General features: G+C 43.0%; 2 protein-coding genes across 2 annotated transcripts in view; one reads left to right on the top strand and one right to left on the bottom strand.

Annotated features, from left to right (window-relative positions):
• The window catches only part of Ddx58 (DExD/H-box helicase 58), a 39,169-nt gene extending 36,709 nt beyond the window's left edge, over nt 1-2,460 (top strand). Inside the window, exons 17-18 of the mRNA XM_042697609.1 lie at nt 468-611; nt 2,025-2,460. Of these exons, the coding sequence (XP_042553543.1) occupies nt 468-611; nt 2,025-2,321 (441 nt within the window). The 3' untranslated portion in view covers nt 2,322-2,460. The remainder of the gene's footprint in view (nt 1-467; nt 612-2,024) is intronic.
• A 5,639-nt stretch (nt 2,461-8,099) lies between these two features.
• The window catches only part of Aco1 (aconitase 1), a 49,491-nt gene continuing 31,279 nt past the window's right edge, over nt 8,100-26,311 (bottom strand). Inside the window, exons 9-21 of the mRNA XM_042697610.1 lie at nt 24,909-25,009; nt 23,949-24,065; nt 22,888-23,047; nt 21,645-21,780; nt 20,689-20,773; nt 19,820-19,976; nt 18,237-18,361; nt 16,640-16,744; nt 15,046-15,188; nt 12,695-12,842; nt 11,003-11,125; nt 9,971-10,156; nt 8,100-8,427 (exon numbers count right to left, since the gene is read on the bottom strand). Coding sequence (XP_042553544.1) covers nt 8,314-8,427; nt 9,971-10,156; nt 11,003-11,125; nt 12,695-12,842; nt 15,046-15,188; nt 16,640-16,744; nt 18,237-18,361; nt 19,820-19,976; nt 20,689-20,773; nt 21,645-21,780; nt 22,888-23,047; nt 23,949-24,065; nt 24,909-25,009 — 1,700 coding nt within the window. The 3' untranslated portion in view covers nt 8,100-8,313. The remainder of the gene's footprint in view (nt 8,428-9,970; nt 10,157-11,002; nt 11,126-12,694; nt 12,843-15,045; nt 15,189-16,639; nt 16,745-18,236; nt 18,362-19,819; nt 19,977-20,688; nt 20,774-21,644; nt 21,781-22,887; nt 23,048-23,948; nt 24,066-24,908; nt 25,010-26,311) is intronic.

Below are 26,311 nucleotides of genomic sequence, written 5' to 3'. Positions count from 1 at the left end.
AATCAGAGCCTGGGCGCTGTCTCTGAGGTTTTTTATTTTTTTTTTTTTTTAGCTCAACGCTAGCACTCTTACCACTTGAGCCACAGCTCTGCTTCCAGCTTTTTGCTGGTTAATTAGAGATAAGAGCCTCAGGGACTTTTCTGCTCAGACTGGCTTCAAATTGATCCTCAGATCTCAGTCTCCTGAGTAAGCCAAGAGTAAGCTACCAGCACCCACCTAGGATTTCTAAAGTTTTGCCCACCACAAAAGAGAAAGCATGGTTCACATGAATCATACACTCTATGTACAGTGCTTTTATGGGCATTTTGAAGAAGCAATTGGAATACCATTAGGAGAACCAATAAATCATCTATGAGATGTTTAAAAAACAATACAAATAGGTGGCTTAGTTCCATGGAAGTTGCAAATCATTATGCTGTGGCAGTACTCAGAATTACATTTAATAAGGCTTTTCTTTTGGGATGCAGGTTCACCGGATACAGATTGATGAAAAATTCAGCAGAGACAGTCAACAAAAACCCAAACCTGCTCCTGTTAAGGAGAATAAGAAACTGCTGTGTGGCAAGTGCAAGGGCTTGGCGTGCTACACGGCTGAGGTCCGAGTGATCGAGGTAATAAGCAGCCTTCTTTTCCAGACCTACTTGATGTCTGTTCTCTATGAAATATTGATGGGAGGAATATTATTACTTCTGTTGCTATTGTTGTCATGGCTCTTGTATTTTAAAAAATATAGGACCTTCTTGGTAAAAAGGTTAATTGTATAGGAATACAAGACAGTGTCACTACAGAAGGGCACACAGATTAGATTACAGATGACAAGGTAACAGTTGGACAAGAAAAGTAGGTTGCGGGGCCCACAACCTGGTAGGGTGACATGTTGCATATTTTGTAAGAGGGTTAGATAAGAAGAGTCTTGCCCTTCACAGATCTTAACAGCTCTCCTTTCTGAATCGATGAGGAACATCTGCTTCTAGGAGCCAGGTTTGCTGGAAAGTTTGTCTTCCTCCTGTTTGTGAGGAGCTCTGGGTCCCCTCACTTAGCAATCCTCCAGTGTGTGACCGGGTGAATGGACCCTGAGCTGGCCCTCAGGTGATTTGTATTTCTTTCTTTTCCTAACTGAAAATTAAGTGAGAACATACATACCTGCTTTTCATCTCAGGTGACTGTGGACTTTTTTTTTTTTTTTTGCCCTCCTGGGGTTTAAACTCGGAGCTTTCTGCTTGCTAAGCAGGTGCTTTACCACTTGAGTCACACCTTCAGTCCCTTTTCCTTGTTTTTTTTTTTTTTTTGTCAGGAGTGGGGCCTGGGCGCTATCCCTCAGCATTTCAGCTCAAGGCTAGCGCTCTACCACTTGAGCCACAGCGCCACTTCTGGCTTTTTCTGCTTATGTGGTGCTGAGGAATCGAACCCAGGGCCTCATGCATGCAAGGCAAGCACTCTACCACTGAGCCACCTTCCCAGCCACTTCTTTTATTTTTAAAATAGGGTGTCATCTTTTACTCACAATGAATTGGACCATGACCCTAGTTATACTTCGTAGCTGGGATGCCAAATGTGCTCTGGTATGCCCAGCTCTTAGTTGAGAAAAGGGCTTATAAACTTTGTGTTCTAGTTTTGAACTGTAGTCCTCTTGATCTCAGCCTCCTCAGTAGCTAGGATTTCAGGTGTGAGCCACCATGTTTGGTTTGAAGGGTTTTCCCCCCCTTTTTAAGGAAAAAGGGAAAAAAATGCCAGGAGCTGGTGGCTAACTTCTGTAATCTTACCTATTCAAGAGGCTGACATCTGAGGTTCATGGTTTGAAGCCAGACAGAGCAAGAAAGGCTATGAGATTCTTATCTCCAGTTAACCACCTAAAAAAAAAAAAATCAGAAGTGATAGGGTACTAGCCCTAAGCAAAAAAGCTTAGGGACAGTGCCCAGCCCTGAGTTTGAGTCCCACGACTGGCCCAAAAAAAAAAAAAAAAAAGACAATCAGGGATTGCTTCGAACATTCTCTTATTTGTGCTGTGTCTCTCGTTACCTTAGGATTGCCATTACACCGTAGTTGGAAATGCCTTCAAAGAGCGCTTTGTGATTAAACCACACCCCAAGCCCAAGACCTATGGGAGTTTTGTGAAGAAAGCAAAGATATTCTGTGCCAGACCAGACTGCAGCCATGACTGGGGAATACACGTGAAGTATAATGCATTTGAGATTCCGGTCATCAAAATCCAGAGTTTTGTTGTAGAGGATGTTGCAACCAGAGCTCAGACATGGTTCTCAAGGTGGAAGGACTTTAACTATGAGTGGACACAATTTGCTCCTGCAGAAATGTCCATATGACTTAGGACCTCAGTCTTCTGGTCTAGGCAGTGGTGAGTGAGTGAAATTAATCCAGTGAGTACAACCATGAATTGCTGTTCCTCTATGATGATATTCGACAGTTCATTCTGTATTAAATATTTATCACCTTCTGTTTTCAGCAGTTTGAACCTCATTGCATACACAAAACACAGGGCATCATAGCATTGAATACTTTGCAGGTTAACAGAACTCACAGTGCTTGGGGAAAAGTTAATCTTGTTTCAATCCTTCTTTTAAGAACTGAATGCCTGCGGGGCCCCAGTAATCACGCCTGTAATCCTAGCTGCTCAGGAGGCTGAGATCTGAGGATAATGGTTTGAAGCCAGCTCAGGCAGAAGCTGTGAGACTTTTATCTCTAAGTAACCCTCCAAAAGCTAGAAATGGAGCCGTGACTCAAATGAATGCTAGCTTTGAGCAAAAAAGCTCAACAGCACCCAGAACCCAAGTTTAAGCCCCAGGACCAGCACCAAAAACAAAACAAAACAAACCCTACTGCCAATGAACATGTAACTTCTCAGTGTACATTGAGAGGAACGAATGAGATGTGGAAAGGTTTTCCATACCTTCTTTTTCCTAACCTACTACAAATTGGACTTTGTCCTTAACAATCTGCTGAAATTGTTCTTTTTTTAATCATTAAGTAGTTATATGTACAAAGGGTTTTCATTTTAACATGCCAGTTAATGATATTGTTCTGCTCAAGGCTAGGGGTGATTGTGGCTGCCAAACCCACTGATGTAGTAGGTGGATTGTGGCCTAGCCCTAGGCAGAGAGCTTGAGACCTAAGTTGAAAAAAAAAAAAAGCAAAACATGGGGCTGGGAAGGTGGCTCAGTGATAGAGTGCTTGCCCTGCATGCATGAGGCCCTGGGTTCCATTCCTCAGCACCATATAAACAGAAAAGGCCAGAAATGGTGCTGTGGCTCAAGTGGTAGAGCACTAGCCTTGAGATGAAGAGCCAATGGACAGCGCCCAGGCCCAGAGTTCAAGCCCCACAACTGATTGAAAAAAATAAAAAAGCAGAACTAAACCAAAAAGGGCTGGGGATGTGGTTCAAATGGTAGAGTACCTGCCAAACAAGTGTGAGTTGGCCCTGAGTTCAAACCCCCATACCATCAAAACAAAAATCAAGGAAACTACCCAACTCTTGTTGCTTTGTCTTTCCTCTTTCCCAGTCTTTACATTGGTTCCTCTTTTCTGATACCTATGTCATTCCAAGAGTATGTGTTAAGGCAACAGATATGTACCAGTCCACTGTGTAGCATGGTAGAGGGAACATTTCAGTAGTGAGGGCACATCTGTTACACAGCATTCCTTGAAAAGGGCTTTTGGTATTTTATCAGCCTCATATGTTCTGTTCATTTCTTCTCATGTTCTTTGAATAGTAATCTGAAGCCATTACCCAATAATAGTTAATGGTTAACACTCGGGCTGTTTTTAATCCAAGTCCCCTGAATGATACTGCCAAAGTAGTTTTGTTGGGCTGTCCTTCCTACTTAAATAATCAGAATATGTACCCAAGTTTATTCTGGTGTCTCTCAGAAAGGTTTGTTGACAATTCAGAAACATGGAGACAACAGGAAGAATTTTATTATTTCTATCAGATCAAGAATTTCATTGAGCTGGGTGCTGGTGGCTCACACCTGTCGTCCTGCTCAAGAGGCTGAGATCTGAGGTTCACAGTTCAAAGCCAAGCCCTGGGCAGGAAAGTCCATGAGAGCCCAATTATCCACCAAAAAAGCCCAGGAGAGCAGAAGGCCCTCAAGTCAGGCACCAGAACTCATTCTCTCTCTCTCTCTCTCTTTCTCACCCACACCCACACACAGAGAATTTCATTTAAGCTTCTTCCTAAAATTGATAGACATCAAATGTTTGTAGATCACTAGATTATCAATGGCATTGCAAAACTTCAGAGGTTATAGTTCAGTAGAATGTTAGCACACAGGACCACACAACCCTTTTAACATGACACCTGTTGATATTTGAAGATGACTGAAGACTGTCCAGTGCACAGCTGGCCAAGATACCCACATCACTCTGCAGGTGGATGGGATGAGCTGCAGCCTTTCTTCCATTTGATCTGCTGAGCAGTCCTTAGCCTGAGAAGTTTGCTAGTTATATAGCTTCTCTCTACACTGATGCTTATTTTGCAGACGAGGAAAAAGAACCTAAAGATTGGTTTTCATAAGATGTATGAAAAGTGTGTCTTATGTAGTAGGCACTTGATGATTACTAATAATATTCTTAGTAAGATGTAATAAAATGGATTGCTTAAATCAACTTGCTGGGAGCTTATTTTGTATTGGTATTTCATTAGACTATCTCTTTTTATATGGGATTCCCTTCCTTTGCTGCTATAGTTTTAAGAACTGTAATAGGAGATATAAAGTGTCTATGGGAAATGTGTATCAGAAGTTAGTGTAGGTGAAGGCAAACAGACCTTCAAACTAGAGAGGAAAGCAGACGAAAGCTAAATCAAGACCACCAAGAATTCCTTTGACTTTTACATGGAATCCTGCCCCTCCCAGGCATGGGCCTACTTTTGACCAACAGTTGAAATGCTGTTCGCTGGCTTTCCTGATAAAGGCTGTTCCTCAGAACTGGGGACTCTTTTCCATGGTCACGGGCCCAATCCCCATGAAAGCACCCTGGTAGGGTACACAGCCATTTGTATTTTTTGAAGTTCTCCAGGTGGCTCAGATTAGATGCCTGTTCTATAACCACAGGCCTCATTATCTTAGGGGTTCCAGCCAGTACTGACATGGTGTTTACATGCTGAAATGAAGTTTTCTGTCCAAAGCCTGATTGTGAAAGATCTGATGCCAAAATATACTACAAAGTTGTAGCAACCTGAACAGTATGATACTGTCATAAAAACACACAGTATAATGGATGTGCCAGAAATGAACTAATACATACATGATCAATTGAGTTTTGACAAGGGAGATAAAAACATACAATGAAGAACTGAGAAGTTGCTTTCCAAAATGGTGTTGGGAAAACTGGAAGTCCTTATGCAAAAGAATGAAACTGGATCTTTATCTCATGCCATGTGGAAAAATCAACTCAAAATGAATTAAAGACTTAAACATGAAACCTGACACAAGAAAGTACTGGAATGTATTGAATACATCTGTGACATTGGTATAGGTAATGATTTTTTCTTGGCTATAATCCCAAAAAGCACAAACAACAGACAAGACTACATCAAAAGAAAAGATTCTATAGACAAGGAAACAAGGACAGAGACTATTTTCAAGTCATACATTTGATAAGGAGTTAAGATCTAGACGTTATGGATATTACAACTCAACAACAAAAATGAAATAATCCAATTTTTAAAATGACCTCAACAGACATATAAGCCATAGAAATGGCTAATATGTGAAAAATCATTAAAAATTATTAATCATCAGGGAACTGAAAATTTAAAACTATAATGAGATTTCAAAGATGTTAGAATGGTTACTATCAAAGAGATCAAAGATAAGTGCAATGAGAATGTTTGCCACGATGGAAACATTTACAGAGCCAGAAAGAAACAATATACATACAGTCTGAAGAAAACTAAAAATATATGATCCAGCAATCCCACCTCTGGATATATTATTAAAAGAAATAAAACTCATGGAACTGTAGAATAGAATGGTAATTGCCAAAGGCTGGGGAACCCATTGTGTTCATAAATTGCATGTTCAGTCTAAAGTCCTTTGGGCAACTTCTTAAAGACAATAATAATTAGTAAAACTAATAAAAACTGGAAGCTGGGCACTCAAGGCTCATGCTTTGCTACTCAAGAGACTGAGATCTGAGGATTGCAGTTTGAAGTCAGCCTAAGCAGGAAAGTCCATGAGATTCTCATCTCTAATTAATGACCAGAAAACTGGAAGTGGTGCTCGTGGCTCCAAGTGATAAAGCGCTAGCCTTGAGTAAACGAGCTCAGGGACAGCCTTCAGACCCGAGTTCAAGCCCCATGACTGACAAAAAACCAAAACAAAAAAACCAAAATGGAAGTACTGGGCTGATGTGAAAGGGTACAAAATTACAGGATTAAGTTCAAGAGCTCTATTGTACAACGTAGTGATTACAGTTAACAATACATTATTTCTAACATATTCCTGACCACCATGAATAGTATTCTTGTAATACTGCTGAAAGGTACTGACTCAATGGAGCCACTCTATAATACGTACTTCAGAATACTTCAAAACAAGTTGTACACAGCAAGTACATGTGATTTTTATCAATGAAACTTTTTTTTTTTAGAAAATACAAAACAAGCTCCTCTCCGAGCATTCCATTTTAATCAGAAACTGATTGGGTGGAGCTGGGGTTCTGGGGACCGAATAAGGAGCTAGCGGATGTTCTTAGCTCTCTGGTTGGGGCACAGCTCTGGAGTCACACAGGCACAGACTGTTAGGCCTGGAGCCTGAGTGCCCGGGCAGGAGGCATTATGCTGGCTTCCTGAGAAGACAGACTAAGGGGAAATCAAGGATTCATAAACTGGTAATACCTAAGAAAAGCTGTAGCTTTGGTGCAGAAGATCAGCTTTCAAGTTCTGATATCTCCATTTACTAGACTTAGGACTTGCTAACTAAGCTCTTATAGAGATAGTATAACAACACTTTCTCTCCCATGATGCTCTAATTTTAAAATGTGAATATGTTTAAAAACATCATTGAAGGAGATTAATTTAGGTTCTCTGTTAGGCACAGGTTTGTGTCCTCTCAGAATTCATATGCTGTTTCTAACCCTTACATTTGTACGGAGCTAGGAATGCTAATGCAAATAGTGTTTTTTATAAGGAATATTATAACATCAATTCACTCTCCCTTGTCTATTACAAATACGAGGAAAGGTCATCTGCAAGCCAAGGGAAGGGTAGGCTCACCAGAAATCAAGTTGGCTAGAACGTACAGGCCCAGTACTGGGAGAATAAAAACTTCTATTGATTAAGCCATACGACCTGTGGTATTCTGTTCTAGCTACCTGAGCAGACTCAGATGTGTCCTCCAATGCCTTCAGTGAAGATAAGGACAGGAGTGTGGCTTGCCATACTTACGACCTTGCTATGCTGTGGGCTGGTCTTTCTTGTCTGTTACTTCACAGGGCAGGAGACCCGCTGGCTCCTTCACACATCCATCTCCTGCTGATGCAGTGTCCTTGCAGACACAGGAAGACATGAGAGCCACGCAGGTTTCAGGAAGATGCACTCTCTCCGTCACAAAACCCCGGCCACCCTCCCACTCAATTTCAAAGTCAACAGAATTTCCAAGAAAATAGATTTAATCTCATTCAAGTTATAAAATGTTCTGTCTTTCTCCCCCAGCCACCTCCAAACAAAGGTCTCTTCTTGACAAATGAAAAATTTTCTAGGAAAAATTGGTAAGGATAAAAAGAGAAAATGGTCTTTTGTGTTGATCTCTCAAAAAAGGTACATAATAATAGAAAATTTCCAATGTCTGCCCTATCCACAAGCTGTCTGAATCATGAGCTGTGAAGGGGAATCAGTCAGTGCGATGATTTGAAGTGTGAACCAGTCTTAGCCTGCCTGTGTTAGTTAACACTGCTCTAAGATGCAGAGCAACAGACCTGAGGTGAGGGAAGGACTTCCTGGAGCAGAGGAGAAAGGAACAATAAAAGAGGATATAAAGCATTATGAGGATGCTTGTTAGTGTTCAGCTTAAGATTAATGGGCAAGGGTAAGAAAGAAAAATCAGTGTCCCATGCTGAGTGATTTTAGAGACAGGCTAGTTGTCTTTCTGACACTATTGATCTTCTCATGATTCCAGCTTCTGAGTTCTAGGAATCGATAAAAAGATAAAAGAAGTAGAGCATGTGGAAATATCTCCCCTGCAGGGACGACATTCAATACTGCAGAGCCCACTGGCTTTGTCCACAAGGCTGTAGCCTTGTGGGGGCTGGGGAGGCTGGGAGCCCTGTGCCTTGTGGGTAGCAGCACCCAGGCTGGGTCTACTTGGCCATCTTGCGGATCATATAATTGAGGATGCCCCCGTTATGGAAATATGTGAGCTCCACGTCGGTGTCGAACCTCATGATGACCTGGAAGGTCTTCCCGGTGTCTAGCTGCAATGGAGAAGAGAGAGAAGATGGATGAAGCAGAGGCAGATAGCTGAGGGGGAGGAGCAGATCACCCACAGCTCAGGGAGACTGCACCAGCCTGCCAGCCCCTTAGCCTGCCACTCAGTGTGGCCCATGTACCAGCAACCACGGTCTCCCCCCCCCGGCCCCGCCCCCCGGCCCAGACCACTGAATCAAGACTGCATTTCCCCAAGAACCCAAGGAGTTTGACCTGCTCACTGGAGCGGAGTTTGAAAAGCACTGTAGAGAATTAATGATGGAGGTGACATTGGGATGACATGTTCCCAGCCTTCTCCAGGGCTCCCTGTTGAAGTGTCTTGGGATGGCAGCCCTGGGACCTTCCTCACACGGGGCTCAGTCACTGTTACCTCTGCAGTGAGGCTTTAAAGCCAGATCTGGGGCGAGGCTCAAGGACGTGGTGAATGCGTATTTACATCATAAGTGATGTGAAAATGTCCTCTCTCTGAACCATCAGTGTGATTCTCTGGGTAAGTGGGACTGAAGCAGGAGGGAGGAGCTGGGAGCTGAGACTGGAACTGAGGGTCATCCTGTGATGTACAGAGCAATCAACCAGGAATCCACAGGTATCCTCTTCATGTTGTGAAGGCTGGTGGAAAGGTATCAGTAGGACTACAGGCTAATGCAGCCCTATATCATTTTGTTGTTGCTATTATGATGTTGTACAAAGAGGCTACCAGTTCACAAGTCAGGTAATGTGTATATTTCTTTTTTGGACAATGTAATCCTTTACTTTGCTTTCCCCCAGTTTCTTCCCCCATCCCTGCCTACAAGTTACATGGGCCATTTTCCACAGTGTCTGCTCAACAGCAAGACTGCATTTGTTCACCCTTACTTTCTCCCCCTCCTCCCCCACCCCGCACACCTGCCTTGCCATCCTTAACAGAAAAAAAAAACACAAAAACCAGCAAAACTAAACACTATCACCACCAACAATGACAGTAACAACAACAACAACAAAAAGCATTTTTTTTTTCATTTTCTGGAGTTTGTTTCAATAAGCAGTATTCTAAATGTACAGAGAAGTCACAGTTGGGGTTCCTCCTTTACTCTGTGTGTGGACGCCTAGAGTCCTGGCTAGGTTATCATGTCCAGCTATATTTTACACCTAGCTTCCACATATGAGAGAAGACATGCCATTTGTTTTTCTGAGACTGGCTTACCTCACTTAGCATTATTTGTTCTAGATCCATCTATTTCCCTGCAAATGACATAACGTCATTCTTTCTAATCGATGAGTAAAATTCCATTGTGTATATGTACCGCAGTTTTTGGATCCACTCATCTGTTGTAGGGCATCTGGGCTGTTTCTGTAACTTGCTATTGTGAACAGGGCAGCAGTGAACATGGATGCCAAGTGTGTTTATGGTATCCTGATCTGTAATGAGCTCAGTAGATTCCCAGGAGTGGTATAGCTGGGTCACACTACTGAGTGATTTTTGTCTCCTGAAATCTCACTTGTTTCCTGTCAAAAGATACAGCAGGTGTGGGCATGGGGAAGTCCACTTACCTTAACCTGGACTCTCATGCGTGGCTTGAGGCTTTCTGGAATGCTGATCGTGTATCGTTCCCGCCCTGTGAGGCCCAGGCTGTCTGCGTTCTCCCCAGGGAGATACTCCAGGGGGATCACCCCCATGCCCACCAGGTTGCTGCGGTGAATGCGTTCATAACTCTCGGCCAGAACAGCTTTGATTCCCTGAAGAGCCAACAGAGTAGTTGTTCCTTTCTTTTTTATCCTTTAGGCAAATGGAAACGTCTCTGCCTTCAGGGAGAGCAGACACTCAGGAGGTAAGAGCTCTCTGTGTTCCCGTCTGTGGGGACACTCAACGAGCCATGAACTGGCTGTGGGCCACGGGGAGCTGCCTGGCTGTGCACATCCACAGCTCTATTCTCACTGACACACCGCAAGCGGTTCCACTGGCTGTGAAGGACTCACTCCTCGTTTCCCTGAGAGACTGGGAGCCTATTCTTGCCAGAAAAACTCCCGAAGCAGCCTGGGCCTGCCTCCTCATGTCTGTCCTTTGAGAGCCTCACAGACAGCACAGTAGCTGGCACAGCAGCCAGTCCTTACTGTGCACTGCCCTTATACTTCCTGTGTCAGGGATTGAATTGAATCAAATAACATCTTGATATTAAGCCTCCTAAAAGGAGACCTCAAGACAATGGCCTAAAATACATGTGGTGCCCCCAACTCTGAAAATGTTATGGTCACTTTGAAACTCTGTACAGAACAGACATCTGTGTGTACACCTTCTGGAAAAAACGTCAGATTCACAAATGCTCCTCCAAAGCTCATCTGCACACCTCCCCAAAAGTCCATGATCTCCAGGACATGGTCGCTGAGCAACTAAAGGGCCTTCCCCTTCACTGATCCATCCAGAGGCAGGAGAAGAATGCATATTAGACACTTTTCAGAGCTTGCTGTGGAATGACTTCTTGGTGAGCAGAGCAGCAATTTATTCCAGGGTGCCCTTCCAGCCTCCCTTCCATCCCCGGGGGCAGGGGGGGGGCAGGGCCTGCACAGGCTCTGCTGCATACTCACCAGCAGGAAGGGGCCCTTGGCTGCCCAGTCCCGGGAGCTGCCTGCACCATACTCCTTGCCAGCCAGGACGATCAAGGGAAGGCCGGCCTGCTGGTACCGCTCAGCAGCATCAAACACGTCAAGCTAAGGAGGAGAAGAGGAAGGTTTTACAGATGCAGAAGAGGCAACAAAGTGGCCCAGGCCTTAGTGAGTCCTGGAGAGAGAACAGAAAGTCTCTAGACAGAGTCAACATGAAGTCAACGGGAAACTCAACCTACAAGTCCTTAGTTATTCTACCTGTTGATTTCTACCAAGTTGACTTTTTACATATGTGTGTGTGTGTGTTGATTTCTACCAAGTTGACTTTTATATAAGTGTGTGTGTATAAAATTATATAACTATATAATTTTTTGGTGGTGGTACTGGGGTTTGACCTATGGTTACTAGGCAAGAGCTTCTTCCACAGAGTCACATTGTGTTCATGTTTTTGTTGTGTTTTGGTTTTGTTTTTGCTTTTGAGATACAGACTCATTTCCTGCCCTGGCACAGCCTGGGCACAATCTACTCATATTAGGCTTCAATAGGTAACAGGCATGTGTCTGCATGGAGGTCTGCATGGAGAAGGGGTTTCATGGACTCTTCTCTGCCCGGGCAGGCTTCAGATCAGTCACTACAATCTGTCTCCCAAGTAGCTGGGGCTACAGGCGTGAGCCACCAGCGCCTAGGTGACCATCCGATAAACAGTTTGCTCTGCTTTTCCAGGGGTTATGTAACCTGTTGATGCTGCACATTCTCAAGTTAAACACAGATAATTGCAATTTCCTCCTTACAGGGTTCTTATGAGGTAATTAGAAAAGCCAGAATATACAAAATGCTTAGAACAGTTCCTGGCATATGACAAGTGCTACAGGTATTAATGACCATCATTTTGAAACAAATTGGCAGGGTTATTGATCAAGTGGGTTAAATTGGCAGTTTCTTAGTATTCACTGGGGGAAGGGGAGGGGCACTAAGCCTTTACCACGCCCCCCCCCCCCCCCCCCCTGGCCATGGTAGATACTACCAAAGTTTTCGTGTCATTCCATTTGGGTTTTTTTTTTTTAGCCATAAAGCCTATAAGGTATTATTTCTACTATACTAATTAAAAAAAAACAAAAAAAAAACCCAAAAAACCTGTAAGCTTACAGAGGGAAATAATGGGCCCAAAGCAGGAATGAACTGGACCTGGGATTTCAACCCAGACTTGTGTGGTTCCCTCACTTCCGACACACCCCACCTGTGAGTAAGCACCCCTACCCACGCACCAGCATCAAATGGCTTGCTACAGGACTGAAACAGGTCTCAAAGGGCCTGTAGATCCTTCTCTTCCCCACAGATTCAGTGAACTAAATACTGGGAAGAATGTACAACAGCACTTCTTGATAAATGTTCTCTAATTCGATTGGGAATTTCCCTTTAAATACTTGACAGATGAAATGTTAAAGACTGTTTAAGCTTGCTTCCCAAGAAATAAGATGTACATGATGGAGCAGAATTAATCTCAGGTAGTGACAAACTTCACAAACATAGGCACCTAACTTAGCAAGAGGAATTATGGTAGGCTAAGCTGTGAAGAAAAATTAAGACTAAAAGGAAAGCCACTGTGTAAAGAGCCAGTCTCCCAGAGCCTGAGAAATGCCACTTTCTGAAAGGAGCAGAAGCAACAGTACTTACGGTTTCTCCAGAAGGCAGATGTATAGTCTGCGGTGCCTGCTTGTTCAAAAATTTGTTCAACAAGCGAATGTTGGCAAACGTCCCCCGTGCCATGATGGCGTCATTACCCCGGCGTGAGCCGTAGGAGTTGAATTCTCGTGGCGTTAGGCTAATTACACAGGTAGAAGAGGAGCCAGTTTAGTAAAGTGAGCAGAGATTTCACCTCAAGAGTATAAAAATACAATAAACCTAGCACTTCCTATGATGTTACCAAGCCCTCGTCTCCAAGTCCAAAAAGCTGTTCTTAGAGCTCCGCCTAGGCACAGCGACACAAGAAACAGAGAAGGGCAGAAATCAATTACTTCTAGAATTAAAGTTAGAGGCATTTGAACCTAGATAGGAAAACCAAGAAGGACTTTAAAAAGATTTATTTTGTTTATTCATCACGGCAAGCTATAAATAAAAATAAAATACAAACAAGGGAATAGTTAGTCAGATGGAGGTCAACAAATATTCTGAAAATATATTAGAAACTACTTTTAAAAAAAAGTAACCATATCAGGCTCAGTGGCAAGAGTGCTGGCTTAGTGAGCATAGGCCCTGATTTAAATCTCAGCACTACCAAAACAAAACCAACAAAACAACTGTCAGGCACCAACCAGTGGTTCATGCCTATAATCTCAGCTATCTAAGAGGCTGAGACTTGAAAAACTGAAGTTGGAAGAATGCCAGCCTGAACAGAAGAGTGGGAGACTCCATTTCCAATTAACCAGCAAAATGCTCGACTGGAGACACAGATCAAGTGGTAGAGTGCCAGCTATGAGCAAGCAAGCTGGGCAAGAGTGTGAGCCTCTTGAGTAGACTAGAGGGAGGAGGAGGGGGAGGGGGAGGGGAAAGAGGAGGAGGAGGGGGAGGGGGAGAGGGAAGAGGAGGAGGAAGGGGAGGGGGAGGGGGAGGAGGAGGAGGAGGAGGAGGAAAGCACTGGCATCTATTTGGGCCCACAAGTTAACTAGAAACAACATAAAAACTTGGCATCCCGGCTGCCATTTCATATCTGTCTTCTGAGCTGTTCTCCATGCAGCCACCTTGGAATCCAGGAGGAATAGGATTGATTGATACAATATTATAACAAGAATTGAAACTACCCTGAGCCACCAATGATCGTACCATGACCAGGCCTCACCTGACCAGTTCTGAGATAATGGACGATCAACCCAACTATAGCTCTAACAACCTCTGACCACCAGACTGCTTGCATCTGTGATTCTTTAATGATTATGTATACCTCTTGCCCTTTGCCTCCATTCTTCTGATTAAAGTACTATGTGGGCTTTAATCTAAAGACACACTGAAGTGCTTGCTTACCTGCTTCCTGCAGTGTGCCCATATCAAATAAACCTCCTTTGTCTGCCCTTCATGACCACTCATCTCTACACAGTGTAAGTGGGCCAGGCCTAACATGCTAGAACCCCTGCACCTGGCCTCTGACCTAGAACTCACATTACATAAAAGCTAAGCAGAAGTCGATTTGACTTTGTCCCTGAGTTATTAAGAAATGTACGCAAAGGTAAACAATATGTTGGCCACATAATTTACAAGTTTTACAAAATGAAATCACAGTAGTACCAATGTGGCAGGATCCGTTTTTCTGGTCTCCCAAACAGAGAAAAATCTCGTCTCTGGGAACCAATATAAAAGACAGTTCACGCCATCAAGGACATTGTCTTACAATGAATACAATGGCTGGCCTGTTTCTTAAAACACTAGGGAGTGGCATGAGTATTAATACGGTTTAGTGATGGGTCTAACTTGGCTTCAGGAGCAGGCAGGCATGCTTAGGAATCCTAGAGATCCTGTCTATGTAATGTTGTGGGTTGGTGCATCTTGAGGAGAAGGTATATTTGCTTTCATTTAATTCCTGAAAGACTTCGTATGCCACAAAATGGTGAAGAATCACCATCTCTGGGATCCATCTCTGCAGGGGCTGATCATAACTTGGGACAGGAGCCTCTCCTGGGAAATCAGACTTGAGAACCTCTAACCTCAATTCCCATCAGTACAACAGAAAATATTTATATTTATATACCACTGATCTAATAACCACTGACATGTCTTTGGCACTGATGAATGGATAAATGAACTACAAAGCTGAAGCAGTTCTCTGTAAACATGCTTCTCAATCAGGACCTGGCATTTTGGGTCTATCACTGCGGGGCCTCAGGCAGGCTCCACTTCCAGCTGGGGGCAGGGATGACACTTGCTCAAAAACAAGGTGACTCTCTGCTGCCCCCTGCTGGGAATCAATCATGTGCTGACAGATTCTCCAGAAAAATTGACTTTGTCCTTAGATTTCCCACCTCATTCAGACTTACCCTCTCTTAGTTAAGTAGCGGGCAGCAGGGCTGTTTCTTGCAATATTTCCAGCTGGAGAGATGTGGTCAGTTGTTACTGAGTCTCCCAGATTTAACAGCACATAGGCATCCACGATAGATTTGGGAGGCTGGAGATCTAAAGTCTAACAAAGAAAATGACAAGTCAGTGTTTGCCCAGGTTTTCTCAAAACACTTCACCAAGTAATCCAAACTGAATGACAGCTCTTCACCAAATTCACACAGAATTCTCCTTTTCTGGTTTTGAGCAAGTGCTTAGAGAAGTAAGGTGAATTCACTCAAGCTAGAAGAAAAGGCAGAGTCATTGGCTCTATCCTCTCCAAAGCAACAAAGCAAACCAGACTTCCTTCCTCTCCACACAAATGGAATTCTGGCTTCTCTGCCTTGCCCCTCCCAACGACCCACTGGGGAGTATATGGAGTGTTCTCCCAGAGCACCCCAGGGCCTCCACACAGTCACACAGAGTCCCTGCATAGAGAAACAGTCCCTACAGACAAACCTCCCGGTCCTACGAAAGCCACAACACTATCTGCCTAACTAGGCAAAGGTTTTTAACAAGATGGTATTTTAAGCAAGGGAATGGGTAGTAAAGTGTATTTTACAAGGCAAAGAGCTTTTTAAAGAATTCACTGTTAAAACAGTGAAAATGGGTTATACCGTGGGGGAGGAACATACAAAGCAACAAAAAAAAAAAATCACATGGTACCTTATAAATATGTTAGAAACAATAGCAAGAAAAAAAAACCACTTGTGTCCCTATCTTGGGGTTCATTTCACTTAACTTTATCTTATATGTACATAGCTTTTGACCTTTTCAGCTTGTCCCAGACATATACTAGTTATGGCAAATAAGGGAAACCATGGGACCTCTGTTTCTTTGTGCCTGGCTTACTTCACTTAATATAATTTTTTCCAAGTATTTCCATTTCCTAACAAATAGGGCAATGTCATTGTTTCTGATGGAGGTATAGAATTCCTGTTTTCACTGTATTTGATGTGGGTATAATTTGGGGAGGGGAAGGGAAAAAACAAAATGTTTAAATAGGGATACAGGTTGACCCACTGTAACAATGAGATGTACAAGACACTATGTTGAAAAATGAACTTTACAATTTAGACGGGGGTGGGGGTGTGGGGGTGTGGTGTCCAGTTGAGGAAGTGGGAGGGAAGGGATGGTAGGGGAAAAACAAAGGAAGAGGCAACAATGATTGATAAGAAATGTACTCATTACCTTGCTCATATAACTGTAACCCATCTATACAGTATTTTCACAATAAAAAACTTATTAAAAAAAAAGAATTCACTGTTAGCCAGGCACTGGTGGCTCATGCCTGTTATCCTAGCTACTCAGGAGGCTGAGATTTGAGGATCATAGTTCAAAGGCAGCCTGGGCAGGAAAGTGTGAGATTTTTATCTCCAATAAGTCATCAGAAAAACTGGAAGTGTAGCTGTAGCTCAAGTGGTAGAGTTCTAGTCTTGTGCAGAAGAGATGAGGGACAGTGCCCAGGCCCAGAGTTCAAGAACCATGACTGATCAAAAAAAAAGAATTCATTGTTAAAAAAAAAAAAAGTCATACCAGATTTTCAAAGAACGGTGGTGATTTAATGTATGTAGATTTGGGGTTCCAAAAATACAGTTTTTCTGATGGAGCTTCTAGGGAATTCCAGCTTTCATTGACAGTCTTAAAAAAGAAAGAAAAAAGAAAAATACAGACATATTAAATTATAATCCATCCTACAGAAAATTAAATATGCAAAATACTCTAGTTTAGACATACAACAAATACTGTTTTTTAAAATACAAATACAAAAGAGTTCTTCTTTCTTTCTTCCCTCCCTCCCTCCCTCCTCCTTCCCTCCCTCCTTCCTTCCTTCCCTCCCTCCCTCCCTCCCTCCCTCCCTCCCTCCTTCCTTCCTTCCTTCCTTCCCTCCCTCCCTCCATTCTTCCTCCCTCCCTCTCTCTCTCCCTCCTTCCCTCCTTCCTTTCCTTCCTTTCCTTCTTTCTTCTTTATTTTGTCAGTTGTGGGGCCTGGACTCTGGGCCTGGGTGCTGTCCCTCAGCTCTTCAGCTCAAGGCTAGTGCTCTACCACCTGAGCCACAGCGCCACTTCCGGCTTTTTTCTTTTTGCTTATGTGGTGCTGAGGAATCAAACCCAGGGGCTTATGCATGCAAGGCAAGCACTCTACCACTAAGCCACCTTCCCAGCCCCCTTTACTATATTCTTAAAGCAACCAAATAATACACTGAATGGTATGTTCAATCAATTCAGCTGATTATCCTTCAGTGATACTAGGAACATCTCGGGAGTGTCGGGTTTATAAAATTGTGTGTCATCTGCCCTATTTGTAAGGAAATGGGAAGACTTGGAAAAAACCATATTAAGTAAAGTAAGTCAGACCCAAAGAAACATAGGTCCCATGGTTTCCCTTATTTTCAATAAATAGTATATGTCTAGGATAATCTTAACAGATGAGCAGAATAGCTCAATAGCTACATACATATGACCATATAAGATGATGCTAAATGAAATGAACTCCAAGACATGGACACCAGAGGGTTTTCTTTGTTGTTGTTGTTTTTAATACACTATATAATTTCTTGTTTCTTTTGTATGTTCTTCCCCCTATTTCACTGTATTTGATGCTGGTAATCTGGTATTGTATATACATTTATCTGAATTAGGGAAGGGAACGGAACAACAGAATGCTGAGACAAAGGACAAGGGGGAACCAATGCAACAGTGATACACACAAAGTAACATGTTAGAAATGATCTGTACAACTTGCGGGGGAACTGCAGGGAGAGGGAAGAGGGAGAAAAATGAAGGAAGGGGTAACAAGTTTCACAAGAAATGTACTTTTTTAAAGTAGGGTTTTTATTGTGAAAATACTGTACAGAGGGGTTAAAGTTACATGAGCAAGGTAATGAGTACATTTCTTATCAAGCATTGTTGCCTCCTCCTTAAGAAATGTACTTATTATCTTATGTAGGTAACTGTAACCCCTCTGTACATCACCTTGACAACAAAAAGTTAAAAAAATGGTATCATGTGGCTGAAAACCACTTCTCTAGTTATCCAAAGACATAAATCCTATTTCCTATACCTTATACTCCCTGAAGACATGCAGATAGAACACAGGAGAGTATTTCTCTTAGGTACTGAAAGGGCCTCACCTCTATTTTCTGATAGACCTCCTTAAACATCCCCGGGATGACAAACTGCCGCTCCACTGCCTGGATCTCATCTCGAGTTGGCCAGATATCCTTCAGAAACACTTGTTGTCCCTTCATATTAACTCCTGGGAAAACATGAATGTTATCAGAGAGAAGCATTTGGCCTATGTCTCCACTTCGTTCTTGCACACAGGAGGTGCTTTTCTCCAGTGCCTCTGTGCTAGAAGGGTCAGTACTGAATCACTGAATGTCATCTGCTCCCATAGACAATACAGGTTAGGCCTTCAGACCTGCTGGCCAATACATAGTCCTGTGTTACAGGTGCTTTTTTTTTTTTTTTTTTTAAAGACATCTTATTCAATATGTAGTGGGTCTTTCATGTCTGTGAGTTTTACATCTGCTAAACTGAGCTATACCTCAGAACTATTTAGGGAAAACATTACATCTGTACTAAATATGTAAGGACATAGTACCTGTCATTATTCTCCAAATAATACAATATTTATATAGCTATTCTTAAACATTTGGATTGTATTGGCATTCAATTCAGAGATGATCTGTATAGGTTAAGCGCCAATGTAAGGCCATTTGCTACAAGACACTTGAGCACCTGCAGACTTGGGTATATGAGATCCTGAAATTAATCCCCTAGGAACTCTGATGGTTGGCTGAACATTGATGCCTCATGAATGTATAGCCAACAGCACTGCTCTAACTCATGCCTGAATGAAGTCTGTCCAAGCCCAAGGCAGAACACAGTTCACTTGTGTTAGGATACCAGACTGCACTTCAGCCCGATGCCAGCCATTTTAAACATCAGTCACTACAAAAGGCACCAAACTGTGTGTGGGGGGAGGGGGAGGGGGAGAGAGCAAATATAAATGGGAAGTAAATAGGCAGTAACAATGACACTTGTTTATAGTGTGACACCGTGACAACTGAGACAGAAAGGCAGAGTGCAGCCTTCCTGACTTCTTTCCCTCTACATGCCAGGATAGCAGCGGACATGGCACCGGAAGCATGGCTCCAGTGACAGTGTTTCCACTGAGCGCAAGCCCTGAGCTCAATCCTGAGAACAAAACAAAAAAGACACACGGATGCCAGGCTTCAGGGAGCAAAATTACAAACATAGAATCCACAAATAATAAAGATGAACCATTATATGAACTGCTACACTATAGATTTCTAAGTGAGACTGCTTAAAATGAATTCAAGGCCATAAAGCAGCAAAAATGGGAGGGGGTGGGAGACAAAGTATCACTTCTCCTGAATTTGAGAGGCTGAAATATCTGGAGTGTGTAGATACAAAGTATATATGAGAACAATGTCTATCACTGGAGTCCCATGGGAGAGGGAAGGGATGAACTTCAGAAGAAACCAGAATAGCCAATCCTACTACTTTCCCCATTTGCCTCCTCTCACCCCTCACATCATATTATTTACTTCAGACCATTCTCCTCTGTCTTTATCTGTGGAGATTTGACACATCATTTTTCACTAACAAAAACAGCAATTTACTTCATTTTTTTTTTCTTTTGGAGTTCACTGCAAAAGAATGACAATCACAAAACCAAAAAACTTACCTAATGGCTCTTTCTCAAAGTCAATTCTGACGGTTCCAGCTATTGCATATGCTATTACTAAGGGAGGAGATGCTAAATAATTGGCCCGGGTATTAGGGTGGACGCGACCTTCAAAATTTCTGTTTCCAGATAGTACTCCCACAGCTACGAGGTCTCCCTTGAGAGAAAAATCAAGTCACAAGGAGATTGTTTTAGCTCTCTCATCACAGACCATTTGCATCAGCTCTCCTCTCACGGGGCCTATTGTGCCGCCAGCTGCCCTTGCACCCGGTCCTCTTCTGCTAAGGGAGAAGGCAGACAGTAGACTTCTCAGAGCAAAAGCAACAGAGTAATATTAAGTGATTTCTGCTCATGAGAAAAGACCAGGGAGGTGAGAATGGAGTGTCCTAGCCATGGCTGCCTGGCTGAGAACTGGTGCAGATACAGGGATAAATAAGGAAGCCAAGTGACACACACACATTCCACAGTAGCTTCAAGGCTACAGAACTTTGTGACATGAACGCAGCCAACACATGGAGACTTGCTTGACTCTTAACCAAATGTCACATAAGCAGGAGCAAACAATTCCTGGGTTACTGGAGTCAAAACCAGCAAGAATTAAGCTCACTTGAGTGCCAGGCACCCTCACCATCAGAATTCCTGTAACTCTATAAAACAGACACTCTTGCCATCTCCAATGGACGGGTGTGTAAAATGAGGCACAAAGAGAGTAAGTCTTTAAGATTATGTAATTTTAGCATGAAAGACAGTATTCTTAATATTTTTAATCTCACCCTGTTTCCATGGACTGTTTTGAAATACCAGCGTTTTTTGGTCATCTATCACATGAAAAGTAACATCTCTGAAGACCGGGGCTCCTCTGTACTTACCTGAGTGATGGCGTCTACCACGGGTTCAGGTAAGGGCCCGCTGTTGCCTATGCAGGTCATGCAGCCGTAGCCTACTACATCAAACCTAGACACGGAAAGAGAATCACGTTCAGGGACTTGCTCTGGCATTAAGCCATCCAGGAGGCTGTGGGACACAGAGAGCCATAAAGCCAGGACAGTGATACTCCCATCTGTAGAGCATTTCCATATATTGTATCAAAGAAGAATCTGACTCATATTTTTAAAACTCCTAACAAAGAGTCAATTGATCTGGAGGTCCTGAGGCTTGAACTCAGAGCCTAGCTACTGTCCCTGAGCTTCCTTTTGCTCAAGGCCAGTACTCTACCATTTGGGCCACGGTGCTACTTCAGGCTTTTTCAGAGGGGTTAACTGAAGATAAGAGTCTTGTGGACTTTGCTGCCCGGGCTGGCTTTGAACTGTGACCCTCAGATCTCAGCCTCCTGAGTAGCTAGGTATGAGCCAACAGTGCCTGGAAAATAAATGTCTAAACTAGAAATAACAGGTAACCGGAAAAACTACTTGGCAACAAATACCCAACTTGACTGAAGGAATCAGAATGTTGTTAGCCATGGTAAATAATTATTTTCATATCAAAAGATATACCTCTCTGTGGCAGAGCCACCAAGCAGCTCCTGGCACACGCCAGGGCGCGTGAGAAAAGGGTGTATACTACGGGGGGGGGGGGGGTGGGGGGGGGGGCACAGGGTCCTGAAAGCAGAGCACAGGCGTGGCCCCTAGAGGGCACCCTTGTACCATGAACAGCTGCACAACTGTACAGCAGGGCCCTGAGTAGTTGGAGTGGCAGGTTGAAGTCCATCCACCATCTGCTGAAGACTATGTAATCAGACCGTATCCGAGAAGCCCACAGCTGCTCTGCTCGGTGACTTAGCAAGATACATGAGCAATAAAAAACAACAAAAACAAGAATGCCTCACCCAAGCTGAGACAGATAAGGCATGACTCCACTCTCTCTCAGGTAGTAGGTAACCACACCACTTCCCGGGGACAGGCTGGTTTTGACGTATGGCTTCACATTCAGGCCAGCATCCACAGCTTTCTTTGCCAGCAACCCTGTGAAACAGTGAAGAGAGGTACTCTGCATGAACACCTGCTCTAGGTGCTCAGGGGACCTCAGAAAAGAGCCAGATTTTTCTGCCTAACAGAAGTCCAAAGTTCATGGCCCAGGAACATATATATGTACTCAGTAAAGTCAAAGCCAGTCGCAGAAATGAAGAAAGGGATGTGCTTACTTTTATGTTTCTGTTTAAGAGATAAACCCCAAACATTTAGTAATAAATTACAAATGAATTTCGAATTTTTTGGAGGAAAAGTTATCTTTCTAATTATGTTCCATGTGGCTGGAGATGAGAACTGGAGGACTATATTGTGTACTGGTTGGCATGGAATAAAACTGGTTACAAGTGAAAAATCTAGATACAGGTATTTTTTAAGTGTAACATCACCAGTTCCTGGGACTTTGAACTTTGGACAAATTCAGAGACTGTTACTAGAGAATTGGATGCTGATGGCAAAGGGACAAGAGCGACTGAAGCTTGTGATGTGGCCTAAGAAAACTGGTCTAGTGGCTGCAGAGAAGGAAAGCTCAAGTGGCAACCAATGAACTCTTCAAAAAGAAAGTTCCCCTGGTCACCCTGATGTGTGCACACAACGAATCAGTATCTGGAAACTAAAGAAATCTTGTGTGAGTAACCTCCTGCAAGTGCATATTAACTGCTCCACCCGAACTGTGCGAAGGGTCAGGTGCACTGAGCCTTATCAACCCATGCCCTCTGCCCTGACTCAGATGCAACCGCCAATCCACCAAGATGGTACAGAATTCCACTGGTCAGGAGATTTTTCAGAGATCAAAGTCTATGACACGACAGAAGGCATTCTTTTTTTATTTTAATTTTCTAACATTTGGTACAGATTCTAGGCAGCAGAAATTCAGCTTTCCTCTACTTATCTTTGGTGATAATTCTAAAGAAAAAGCCTACTGTGTGTCTATATTATAAATGTTTATATTATGAGTCTATATTATGAATCCTATCTTAAATACTTTGCTTTGGATACTATTTCTGCATCCAGAAAGGAAAGGCTTTACAGAGCTACATGTACAACACAGTGACCAGGTGGGCCCCTATCTCAGATCCACAGGATGAACATACACTCACTCACCTGCTCCTAACATCACAGATGGGTTACTTGTGTTTGTGCAGCTTGTAATGGCAGCGATGACCACAGAGCCATGACCAAGGGTGAATTCACTGTTATTGTAGACAAATGTCTGTTGGGCATGATGATGTTCTGGAGAAACTTGGAATCCTTTAAATCCTTGCTATAGGTAGAAAAAAGTACATATTATATACAGGAAGAAAAAGGTAAGACATAGAGATAGGAAGCAAAAACATATATGGTCAAAGTTTTTACTTTGGGAGGAGGAGGAATATTTCGGTAATGGTAATTTTTTTTTGTCATAGGGTACAATGCTAGTGTCCAAGAGTGAGTCCCTTTCATTACAATTTTCTTGAAACAGGCTGCCACTATATAGCTCCCGCTGGAGATGAACCCACAATCCCTCTGCCTCAGTCTCCTGAGTACTGGGATTACAAGTCATGGCACATCTTGATCATTTATTTTTTATTTGGAAAATATTCAACAGAAAGTCTGCGTACAGACATTCCATTGGGTATTCTGACACACGTCCTATGTTCCACAGTATAATTCAGTAAGGGAATTTGTACATGTAAATAAGGTACCAACAACATAATTTAAAGCAAGTGATATCCCATCAAAGGTGGTCAGACCAAGTGCCCTGAAATTCTGAGAGAGGCAAAGAAGACTTTGTTAGGAGATGTCAGGCTGTGTTGCAGAGCTGGTATCTGTACTAAGTCTGAAGGATGTCACAGACTAGCACATCAGATGATGGAGAAGAAACATGGTGGCCATGTAGGAAAAGGCTGACATTAACCATGACAGGCAGTCATGAGTGGGGTAAGCAACATGGTGAGCCATGTGAAAAGCAGACATACATAAAAAGGAAGGTTCAGTTGTGTTTACACAAAGGCACATGGCTCTAAGGAAGCTGCCTTGCTAGCAAGTAGTGAAGGAATCACTAAGGATTTTAGAATGAACAAGACTTGCCCTCGGTAGCAGGCTCCAGGAGGATTCCTCATGGAGTGGGGTAAAAGCCTGGGCAGGAAGGAAACTGGACGTGTGGCCAAGTCCAGAGGCCCTACCTTGGCTCCAAGGCAGCTTTCAAAGTCTTTTTTCATGTCAGACACAGCGACTTTGTCCTGAGGCCTTTTGGGTCCACTGCAGCAAGGTACCACTGTTTGCAAATCTAACTCCACAACCTGTAAATCCGAGCCAAAAGGAATTGCGAAATTCACGTTACAGGTACAAAGCAGCAGCACAAGCCAGGCTAGAGAAACCAACCATCGCAACGAAATGTAACATAAGCCAATAAACAAAATCATCACCGTCTAAAACAAAGAAGCCCAAGACTCCTTTTAAGACCCGAGCTGTTCATTTCCCAAGGTCAAGCTGGGCACTTAAGCGAGACTGGCAGGACTTCTGGCTGCCTCTCAAGAGATCAGAGTAGATGCTGCAGCAGCTATGCAGTATCTTCACTTATCCCACGCTGGGAAGCAGTTTGTAATATATAGTTTTCATTGCTCCCATTAGGTTGAGGTGGGTTTTCTACTGATGCAGTACATAAACCAACACATATCAAAAGTGATCTGGTAGGACATGCTAGTAAGTCACTGGTGCCAGGAACTAGGCTTTAGTTTCACCACATACTTCCTTCTCTCAATAAAACATAAAAATAAGGATTCCAAGTCTGGCTTACCCTCCAGCCTTGGCTATCAAAACACACAGGTTCAGTTTGCAACCCAAGAAATAAAGGCAAATAGAAGGATAAATAGAATCAACTGATGAGTTCATACCTTTGCTTCTTTTCAGGACTACATCAATGACAAACTTAAGCCTGTGAATAGCTCTAGTTCCTCTGCCCTGCAGGAGGTGTCAATCAGTATTTGAAACATTTCTTAGGTTTTCCTTATCCCTTTCATATTTCATCCTTGTGACTCATTTCTCACAAGTGCACTGCACTCTCCACCCCAGAAAACAGACACCTATAAGTGCAACCTTGGGAAAGAAGAAAGGTGTTTGGTAGAAGACGTTATATCTCATACCTGAGCAAAGTCTGGGTCTTGCGAGGAGTCACAGAAATCACGAAACATTCCTACAGCTTGAAGATACTTTTTAATGTACTTCACTTTGTTTTCATCCCGACCTAAATGGTATAAAGAGTGGAAAGTGACATGTTAGTATTTCCTGGTGACAGATCTTAAAACTGTCCATCAGCAGTTATGAAAGGAATATGTAGTTCACACATACACTCAGCAACAGCTGCTTGTGTGACCCTCTGATTGATGCTGTCTGCATTTGGATGGAGCCGTGAATGACCTGCTGTTCCTCACAAAGTAGCTATATCTTCTGGAAGGAATTCTGGGTCTACTTGTAGGTTCCCCTCTTCTTTTTGGTTTCCAATCCTTGATTAGGAGGAACCTAAGTCTGAGACAGTTGTCAAAGTGCACCTCCGCATCTGCCTTCAGCTGGTCATGAAGACTTGGCATACGACATTTCTTCTGAAATAATCACCCCACTGATTCCCAGCCCAACACCCCTCCTCCCGGCCCCTGACTAGTGATCACTTCCTGTGTGCCTGGTACTAGGTGCTAAATGCTTTATGTGAAGTATTTCATTCTTTTATCACATCCTATGAGAAAAGCACTATTATTGTCATTTACAAATCAGGAAACTTTCTCACAGTACACAGCCAATAAATAGCTGAACCAGGATCCAAACCTAAGTCGGTCTCCAAAGTCCAAAGTGCAGTATCACCAGAAATATGACTCTGAACTCTGATATTTAATGCTTATCAAGATCCTGATATTGAAGATAATAATGCTCACAAAGTATGCCCAGTGGACCTGCTTCTTTGACAGTTAAGCTGGCCAAAAGTTGGATCCAACCATCTGCCAGAATGCTTGTGTGTTTCAAATGAGTTACCAAGGTCACCGGCTTTCATTTTGGAGCCGAAAAACAGAGCGAGGAGCTTCATTATTAACACACTGAACATAGCCTACTGTCAAGTCCACTGCTGATCGCATGCTATGCTTCCTTTCCAGGAAGATGAACAGGAGAGAGTTCTCCTAGGGTTGAATAGGAAAGGTTCTCACTTTATCAAAGTGTTCCTCTCAATTTAATAGATGTGGTGAGTTTATTACTCAATTAGTAAGAACTCGGGTGACATTTCCAGTTCTTTTAGAAGTGAACTTTACTTCTGGAAGCATTCTGTAACCTTCTTCCTTTTCCCAGCTGCCATTCTGCCTTCCTGTTCTTTAGGCTGTTGCCCTCAACTATTTATTCTGTCTTGGTTCTTTTTTTTTTTTTAACTTCTATATCCTTTTCACTTCTAATTCTTTGCGGGGAACAAAGGCATAGGAATTCCAATGTGGTTAGACTTAAGAAAAGCTTTCTTAAAAATAAACTTTTTCATCACAATCATTACTAGTTCCAGAGGAATTTCCTC

Source organism: Dipodomys spectabilis, unplaced genomic scaffold (assembly GCF_019054845.1).
Source record: "Dipodomys spectabilis isolate Male_0828 unplaced genomic scaffold, ASM1905484v1 ptg000006l, whole genome shotgun sequence".
NCBI classification, from domain to species: Eukaryota; Metazoa; Chordata; class Mammalia; order Rodentia; family Heteromyidae; genus Dipodomys; species Dipodomys spectabilis.
The sequence above is the reverse complement of the archived record's forward strand: the minus strand, read 5'-3'. Positions and strand labels throughout refer to the sequence as shown.